This window comes from Aptenodytes patagonicus, chromosome 1, assembly GCF_965638725.1.
Source record: "Aptenodytes patagonicus chromosome 1, bAptPat1.pri.cur, whole genome shotgun sequence".
Lineage (NCBI taxonomy): Eukaryota > Metazoa > Chordata > Aves > Sphenisciformes > Spheniscidae > Aptenodytes > Aptenodytes patagonicus.
The window spans coordinates 76,508,905-76,518,793 of record NC_134949.1 but is presented as its reverse complement, the minus strand read 5'-3'; the positions used below and the strand labels follow the sequence as shown (position 1 = coordinate 76,518,793).

Here is a 9,889-nt window from a genome sequence, read left to right as displayed (position 1 = left end):
TTGCTCCGAGCTGAAGATAGCTTTGTTGGCTGTATCGCGATGCAGTATTGCTTAGCTAGGAGTGTGTCCACTTTAAAATGAGGAAGAGGTTGGAATATCATTCTCTGATATGATTTGTCCCCATATAAGATCCTGTTTTCACTTATTTATTTAGTAGACAAAGAGACCAGTGTATGCTTTGGTCTGGTTTTAAAGATAATTTTCTTAACAAATTACTAAAGGGTCATTTTTTCATACAGCACAGAGATGACATCCTCCCAGCTGTCTTCTGAACTATCGGTCACTGGCTCCGTCACTCCAAACTCCACAGCAGATGGGTCAATGTATTCTTCAGACATGTCCTTTGCGGGTTTATCTCATCCTGCCTCTGTCACAGGGACCACAGAAATGCCCAGTCTGGCACGATCTTCTGGCCTAACTCAGGCTTCACAAAGGAGAGCCATAGGTAAGCCTCTGGAGACTTGACTGCTTTGTATCTAGGACAGAAAAACACAGCCCTTTATTTGTCCATATGCACACAGTATGAAAATATAACCCTATAGCTTGAAAGGAGGCTTTGGTTATATTTCAACTAATGGAGTGCAGCAGCCCACATCCCATTTCACATCCCGCTCTCTGGCTGGGACTGATCATGTCTCCAAACATGAGAGTGGCAGGTGAGGCCTCAGGTGGTAGAGAATATGCCTGTGTTCCCTGGACTAAGTGTTGTAATTTCCTTGTGTTTCACAGTGGGTATAGCTGCAATAAGGACTCCATAAGAACCTTTTATTTTCATGCCTTACGTTATAGTAGGCTTAGCTTTCCCATGTAGAAAAATCTGCAACTGTGCTCCAGGCAGTGTGTAGATGCCTGGAGGAGGTTTGTGGAAGGCGGTGTGTACATGTTCTGGGAGCCGTGACTGGCCCAGAATAAGCTGCTGAACAGTGAGCACCCGGCTCTTCCCTGTTGCAGGGGTTGTGATTGTTTCCAAATCACAGCCAGTGCTGAGAGCATCCTCTGCCTCCCTCCCCATGTCATTTTCTCCAGCATTGCGTTGTGAGACAGAGGGTAGTGACACCAGCGGTCTTGCAGCAGGGTGCTGCTGATGGGGCAAAAGCCCCGGCTTTGCACTTGGCCACCGGATCTTTTTGGCTCCCACAGAAAGACACAAGAAGTCCAAGAAGAAACTGGTGCTGGGTGGGGATTTGTGTGAGTGCTGCTCTGTGTGAGGGAGGCTTATGAGAGAAGGAGGACAAATCTCTGTAACATGCCTCTGAAGTGAAGCAGAGCATATTTGTCCCCACAGATTTTTAAATGCTCTTTAGTTACTTCAACACAGACCAGAGCAACGATGCCAATCATATTAGGGGGTTTACTCAACATCCTGCGAAAAAGGGGATGCAGCAGAGCTCTTGAAACACAGTTATGACTAGAGTTTCTAGTCCGTGGGCAATTCTGATATTTTGGTATTTGGTTTAGACCTGCACAATGATAAAAATGGAAACACTGTCATTTTGGGGGAAACAAAAAAACATTGGATTTTTTTATTCTTGTGGTACCTAGCTACTGGTCTGTGTGCATATACACCCATTTTTCTACCCTTAATAACTTTGGAATACATGGACCAGTTTCTCCCTCCCAGGTTGGCATGGGCATAGTGTCCTCAGGGATGAGGTCCTACAGGTTTGCTGAAAATTGACGGTCAGGCATGAGAGATACTGTTAGCGCTCCTATTGAAGAAAAGGTTGATATGTCCTTCCCATTTATTAGCCGTCAGAGAACCCACATCATGCCAGGGCAGGGGGATGGGGAAGCAGAACGAAGGGAAAAAGTCATTAGAAATCAGGCTTCATTAATTCAGCTGCTCAGGGAACAGCGTGTTTGGAAAGGTCGAGATGTTTCATTTGACCTAAACAAAATGCTTGGACATTCTTCAGTTGAAATGTTTCATTCCTGCTTATTGAACCAAATCAAAACACTTAGCTTTGGTGAAGCACTGTAATGAAGAGCTTGGGAGGGAGCAGCTGCAGCTTATTCTAGCAGCCCTTGTCTGCCCCAGGGTTGGGAGAGGGTGACATTCCTTTTCCAAAGGTGCAGTGTTGATCATCTCCAACGTATTGATGAATTAAGATGGATTTCAGCCCAGGTATTAGAAAACAATGAAAGACCCCAATCTGACTGCTGTCCGAAAGGAGTGTATGTCCTCCTGCCATAAACAGCTACTTGAAGGGAAAAAGAAGTTGTGAAAATGTTTTAATGGCCTGGTCTTCTAGGGGAAAGAGGCTGATGTAACTTGCCTCTCTGTGTGTGTGCTCATGTTTGTCTGCCTGTCCTCCCAGTTGTGTCTTTAGATCCACTTCAAACAAATTTGGGCATGTTTATACATACAATATGGGGTAGGTATGTGGAAAGCAGTGGGCCTCTGCTGTTCCACCCTTTGGAGTGTGAGCTAGCCACTAGCCTCAAGTCCTTCCCTACTGTTCCCATATGTGTATCGGTGAACAACGAAGCGTGTTAGACAGCGGGATTTGTTGACAGTTCCCTTTTTCCCTCCACACCATTGCCTGGAGGTTAATCCAGCCCCCTAAGTGGAAAACTGTGATTAAAATCATTGCCCTTATTCAGATAGGGTGAGTTTGAACTCGGAGCCTCCTCTCTCTTAGGAGAGCTTTCTAAGCACTCCACTATGAATTTTGGGGTATAGGTATCCCTTGCTGTGGCATGACACAGCAAAATGGCACAAAAAAAATGGAGAGCCTACAGGGCAGAGCTGGTGCCCCAGGGTGAACTACTTAAGGCAGCTTAATGACTGATGGAGATGGGGCTTCCTGGAGTTCAGGGTGCCACAGAAGAGGAGGCTTTGTCTGCCCAAGAGGTGCTCTCCTGGAGGCTTCCCCTACAGCACTTTTCCCTGCTGAGTGTTTGTGGAGTGCTACCAGTTTAGACAGTAGTTTCCAAAGGAACATAAGGGAATTAGTCCTTTGATCCCACTGAATTTCAACAGTGTCAGGGGCCCTCCTAGAGGCTCCCCAAAAGCCCCTTTTAAGGATGCCAGATCCTAGCAACAGCAAAAGCAACCATCAGTCTGATCTCAGGAACAGACTGGCTTGTTGACACATCAGTGCAAAGCAGCTTCAACACAGTCTGTTCACCCTGCAGCTGCCAGTTCGGCTGCCGCTCTGAGTGTTTGATCTAGCAAAGGCTCCAGCCCAGAAAAACAAAGCCCAGTGTTTCTAGCTCCCAGCTTAGGGAGCTCCTCGCCCCTTGTGCTGTTTCTCTGCTACCAAAAGCCCAAATGCCATTCTTCAATGTTTCCTAGTTCGGTTCATCCTCAACCAAAGTCACATTCTGTTAAGCTCTACACCAGCTGTAGCTTTCTCTTTAGACCGCTTGCGCTGTAGCGTTTCACCCCCGTATTACCCCTGTGCTACTACACTTGGCTGCTGCTAACTGCCTGTTTAACACAGGCAGGTGAACCAGCACCGCTGTCCCAGGGCTCTAGCGGTGCTTCCCTGGGTATCCCAAGGGAGGGGATTACAAATGACACTGGAAGAGTGTCTGATGCTGTGCCACCACCATGACACGATGAAATGCACAGAGAGAAGGGACTACAGATTACAGTTTTTTGTAATTAAAAAAAACTCGCATGGAAAAAAGTAACACTGTCGACAACGCTCTTAGGGAGCTGGTGAAGCTAATCTGCATTGCAGTGATGCTGTCTGACCCAGACGCTCATCCAAGTGAAGCTGATTTGTGCTCCAGTCATTTCAGAGCTAAGATGAGCTGAGGGATGCATCTTCCCCCCCCCAAATTTAGGCTGCCCCACCAGATCTGGTTAGAGATAGATTTGTCTGGTGGAGTGAGTCTGGTACAATACTCAGCATACAGGCACTGAAAAGGATTTAGTTTGTTGGGGAGACTTTGATGTGGGAGATGAGAGAAGTTTTCCTGGTGAAAGACGGGTTTGCAGGGCTTGTTCCCTCTCTCTGGTTCTCCCTGCCTTTGATGGGGCAGGGAGTCCCGCATAGTCCCTCTTGGACACTTATATTTGAAAAGGAGAACAAAAAGGGGATTAGGGGATGTTATCGCTTTCATTTTGTAATTGGAAGGGAGCCTTAATATATTCATTATCCACTCACAGCTGATGCTATGCCATCTAACAGCACTGAAATTGCAGGATGACAATTATACCACTGATGGCATAATTTATTGTTTTTTCGTTACCCAAGTTAATTCCAGTGAGGTAATAAATCTACATGTCAGTAAGAAAATACTCAGTTTACCAGCTGTGCTGTATTTTATAGCCATGGGTTTAAAGCTTTGAGAGGAGCGTTTCCTCAGCATTGCTTTGCAATTAGAGGCAAAGGGGAAATTAAATGTTCCATTTTTGTTACCAAAATAAAAGATTTGTTTCTCATAAGTGGTCTTTCTGTTAATATTGCATAACTCAGTGTCTTTGCCTTTTGCTTGCTCATCAGCTCAGCCCAAAGATGGCATTGAAATACCAAACTGGAACCCTGCTCCATCAAGAAACCTTAGCCTTTCAATGATGGTGTCAGGACAACGCCAGGACTGTTTCAGCCCTTTGTTTACTGACTCAAGGAAGATTGCCCAGAGCCTTGGATACATGGAGAATCATGGACGGACATGTTCTGCTTATGAGGACTACCGAAAGTCTGCATCCAGGTACAGGCACAGTTGGGGCTTTCCTTCAGGTTATTTTTATAGGGAATGGTGTTTGGTGCAGTATCTCCTTTAGAGGAGCTGCAAAATGCAAGCAAACCCTTAATAAGAGGCTGAGTCGTTATCCAGAAGTGTACTGGAGAACATCAAAAGCTTTGAAATGTAACGATCTCACATTGCTTTAGGGACAGCTGCCCCTAAACTGGACTTCACCCTCAGAAAGGGTAAATCACTCTTCATTCACCGTGTCCCTTTCAATGTTTGTTAATGCATTCTGCCTAGTGCTTTAAAGATACCTCCCTTGTGAATGCAGTCCAAAAAAGGACCAGAAACACTGTATCTCATAGCTGGTTTGGCCTTGTCTTCAACTGATCGCACCCAGTTTTGAATCCAAGAGTAGAACTGATATTGTGGGGGACTTCAGAGGGTCCCACCATGTGGGCTGCATGAAGCTATTTGAAGCAGTGACAGGCAGCCAAAGGAGTGAACTGGGCTGCATAGGGTTTACACCTGCCTAGAAATCCCATTAAAAAAATAAAATATTGTCTCCTGGAGAAGCTAGTTGTCCCAAAAAGGCATTTGCCATCTTTAATTTAGCTTCACATATACTAAAGGTGGGAAAGACTTATCAAAACAGATTCTCAGCTGGTTTCAGTTATCTTGGATCTGTCTCCTTCAGAGGAATGACAGTTGACATCTCCAGTTTTAAGGCTAGCCCCCGTGTGGACACTGTCTCCTACAGACTATTTCCTACTGCGTTGTTCAGTGGATAGGCCTGCACATGCTTATTGCTAAGATTGCTTTCACAATACTCAACCTACATTTCTCCTTTTATAATGATATTTCATTGGTGGTAGTTCAGCTGCATAAAGCCTTTGCCTTTTGGGGATTTTCCACCCACCTGCCATACCCGTTCTGGTAACACATGTCCCTGTGATTAACTGTTGAAGACAAGCATTTTAGCTCTTTTACTCCCCACCCCCCCCAATTAGCTCCTGGATCCCTCATTATTTTTATACCCTTCTATAGTGCCTTGATAATTGTCAATATTTTTCTGGTGATGAGACGTCCTAAAATGGACCCAATACATTTTATTCTGGTCTCATGCCAGACTAAATCCAGAGTTTCTAGCAGAGTAGTACTTAAAACAAAACAAAGCATCATGGATGAGGCTGCATGTTTGGTGCCTCAGGCCAAGATGTGAGGAGTGGATGAACTCTATGTTGCCTGTATTAGAAGTGGAAGAACTCTATTTACCTGCATTTAGTCCTAGGAGGAACTAGGAGGAATTTTCTTGTAGTCAGTGAAGCCTGGTCACACCAGGCACTGGTGCATGTGAACATCGGGATGAGTAGTTCCAGCTTCCCATCTCCACAGCTGCACAAAGGGAATCTTCCACTCCATGCTCCCTACTCCTCAAGGACAGTGCCATCAAATTGTAACAGCCTTTTTTGTTCTGTTAAATTGCAAATGCATCATTGGCTTCCTCCTAGACTTCTTTCAGCATTATTGCTCTCCATACTTTTCCCTCCAGTGAATGCTATTTCCCCCCTGATAAATTAGTGTACCATTTTCCAAGAGCTGCATCTCACTTATTTCCTGGCCATATTTCTAAGCTCTCTAGGGCTCTTTGTATTCTTTCTCTTGCTCTCATTTGTGTTCCCTTACCCTTTCCTCTCAACTTAATGTTATCTACATATTTTATTAACCAGCTGTTTTATTCCCCCTCGCACATCACAAGTAGAGATGCTCCGTGAAATGAGAGCTACCGGTTGTCCCTATAGGGAACATATGAGACGCAACCCCCTTGTCTATTATTATTCCTTGTTTGCAGTCCTTCAGACAGTTCCTGTGACAGTATTTATGTCTAAGCCAATGGGAGATAATATTCTGAGGCTCTTTGATGCCTGCTGCTTTCCCTGCTCTCATTCATTTTGTACTTCTGTCAACTTTATATGCATTTTTCTCATGGACTTAGTCTTTGTAAACCCATGGTGCTCCTTGCCTATGTTTCCATAAAGAGATCTGTGTAATTCTCGGGACATTATAGGGAAAGCCATGAAAAGATACCTTTGAAAGCCAGCACGAAAGCTCCAGGTGTGATCAGAGCTCTAAAGCTGTTTCCAAATAATGAGATACGCCATACTGTTTGACTGGGCTTGGGGAGAATAACTCTAAATAAACATTAGGAGATAAAAGAGATCACCTTCCTCTTTATGCATTTCCTTGTATTGTGTGAACTGTTTTCCAGTGGGGATTGAATCACATCTTGTCTCATACAGAAAGCAAAAGAAGTCATTAGCTCCGCTAATTGTTAAAGAGTAAAAGGTGATGACAGTTTGCTTTGTGTGTGGTTAAACTTGTTAAGTGCATAAATTAAGCAATTCTTTTAATTCTCATTTGATTCATTACTATTATGGTATTCCACCATGCCAGCACACTAGCACTTTTTTTTTTACTCCACTCAGTTTGAATTTAAAGTATACCTTTTCTTGTTATACACATTAAGTAAATAAAATTACATTGAGTACCCAATACCTAATGTTTTAATTTGGTATCACATTATATAACATCCTTTGAGTGTACACAATGTGAACACATAGTTTAGTAATACTTCTATAGAAAGCTGGTGAGTAGTATGACTTGATCTGATTTGTTGTGAAGCCACAGTACAAGTATACACAAACTTAGTAGAAATGCGTGGTTTTGGCCAACTAGGATATTTGGGGTTTTTTGTTTATAATCGAGTTTAATTTAAATCCATTTGCTTTTGAGAATATGTGAACATACTTAAAGCACCTTGTAGGTTATATGTTTAATTAGATTTAATTAGATTGTTAATGCATGTCATACTGAGAAATGGATGGGAGTTGAGGCATTGGGATTTTCAGCTGCATCAGGATTTTCAGCTATCAGCTGTGTGCAAGGAGGGTGATAGTATTGTCACACGTGTCCTGGCACTGATGCTTAGAGACAGCCATTATGTGTGTCTTCAATGTGAATGTCACCCTAAACCTTTCCCTGACTTTTGCACCTGAGCAGTGTTAAATCTGCTGTATTTTGGCGTGACTGTTTTGCAAAAAACAAGAAAAATAGACACTGATACTTGAAATTTTGTGCATGGCTATTGAAAATCATCAATATCTATTTTGTACTAAGTGCAAGTGCGCTACATACTGAAGATGAGTGAAGTTTAATCCCTGATCTGTAAAGCACTTGGGATCTCAGCTGAACCTTGGCATTTCAGGCCTATAGTTGCATACAGCTACTATGTATGCAACATTTCTCAGCCTTTCACAAAGAAAGATCTGAGCCTTCTCCCAGGACTTTTCCTGTCCTCTAGTATAGTTAAATCTCTTGGCATGAAAATAAATAGATTTGTACTTCTGGAGATAAGCCTTTCCCAACATAATAATAGTATCAGTCTGTGACTTTCTTTAAGACTTAAGAGCTTAGAAAGACTTGAATTCTTGGCATGTTTTCTAGTTAAAATGCCCTGTTTCTACCTCTACCAGCTCAGAGAGAAGCAGTTCAAATGGTGTCCTACTGAGGGGTTACAGGTCCGTGGCTGATGCACCCTGTGCTCCCAAGAGCACTGACATTTTTTCCTCCCCTCAGTGTTATGTATGTTATAGAAAATTTGGGATTCTGTTCCACCAGTGAATATTAGCACATAGCAGAAGAAACTACAGCATCAATGCACACCAACTTCTCCCCCATGCACTTTAGCACTTTAGCTCCTGTCTCACAGGATCTGGTCCAGTATTTTGAAAGGTAAACTAACTTGCTAAAAAAAGCTTTGAAGACGTCAGTGAACATCTCCTTAGAGATGTTATTCCCTCATTTAAACTCACAAAAGTCTGTTGCCATCCAGCAGCTAGCTGGCTGTACAAGTCCTTAGAGAAGTCCTGCAGGTCTCACTTTCCCCACCAGCTCCCTCCCTCATGTTACATGTAGGAATTTTGCATGGAACTAAGAACTGCACGTACACTTAGAGTGCAAAAAACAAATGGGTTTGGGGGAATTAGTTCAAATGGTGCCTATACATTTGGGATTTTTAAGGTCGAGGGTAGGAAGTGAGCAGGCTAAGGTCCAAATTCCCAGTGAGACATACATATAGGTCATGATATTCATAAATTCAGAGTCTTGTTTGGCAGAAAATAGTATACCAGAACATGAATGCACAAAGCATAAATATTTTGTTATAGGATTCCTTAAAAATAATTGCTGGTAAAACAAGATTTCCAATACAAACAAATAATCTTATCTTTAGTCAGTCCTTTGCTAATTTAGTCACTCTCAATTTCATCAAATAGAGGCTATATCCCCAGAAATTCCTCTGGCAAAGAGGTCTCCCAAAACCTGGAAGATTATCCAATTACAATTTAAAGAAACGTACAGCAAGGATGACTGACTAAAGATAGAAGTCTCTGAGGAAAAGAGCAGGAAAGACTGTGAGGGAGTGTGTGTGTGTGAATGCTTCACTTTCTCTTATAAGTAAAGTGAGGAGAATTATACCTGCGCTTAAGTTTTGTGGTAAGTGGAGTCAAGGTTCCTGGTGTTGGGTTCGGACCTGCCTGCTCTCCATTTCTCCTTCCACTTCTCTCTTTTGCTATGTGCAGACCCCATGCCTATATGAAAAACTGACATTCATTCTTAGGGAGTTTTTTTAGATTTACATGTGTTAACAAAAAAGGGGCTCTTAAGAGACTTAGAAGCTCTGTTTGGGCAGTACAGGCAGAGAATAAAGATTGCTGTTAATCCCAGGCTGAGTCAGGGGAGCAGTGGATGACTTTTTCTCCTGCGAACAAAAGGGAGATGCCAGAGAGCCATCACCTAGGAAATCCCACCCAGAGCAGGATCATCAAGAGCTAACAGCTCCTCCTAGGCTCTTCTGGATACTGGGAGCGGTCCACAGAAGGAGGCTGTATTTTCATGCCTGGAAGGAGAATTGCATGACGATGCATTCCCATCCCATGCCCATCAAAAGTACTGTGCTTTCTGAGCTGGCACAGGAGACTGTCCAGCTGATTCAGAAGCATTTGAGATTGAAGGATGATCAAGCCCATTTACTCTTCTTTATCACTAACAGCTCTTCCTGATTCACCCTTAGGCACGGTTGAGCTAACCTTGCTGTTTAACCCTTGCAGCTTTGGATCTGACCTTTTCCTTCAGCCAGCATGGCTGTGAGGCAGTGTATTGCTTGGATGCAAGCTGGCAGCTCTGC

The 9,889-nt window shown here is 43.3% G+C and overlaps 1 protein-coding gene across 1 annotated transcript in view; it reads left to right on the top strand.

The window, feature by feature from the left end:
• Positions 1-387: 387 nt before the first annotated feature.
• The window catches only part of LMNTD1 (lamin tail domain containing 1), a 28,255-nt gene continuing 18,753 nt past the window's right edge, over positions 388-9,889 (top strand). The window contains exons 1-2 of the mRNA XM_076328770.1: positions 388-445; positions 4,458-4,665. Of these exons, the coding sequence (XP_076184885.1) occupies positions 388-445; positions 4,458-4,665 (266 nt within the window). The remainder of the gene's footprint in view (positions 446-4,457; positions 4,666-9,889) is intronic.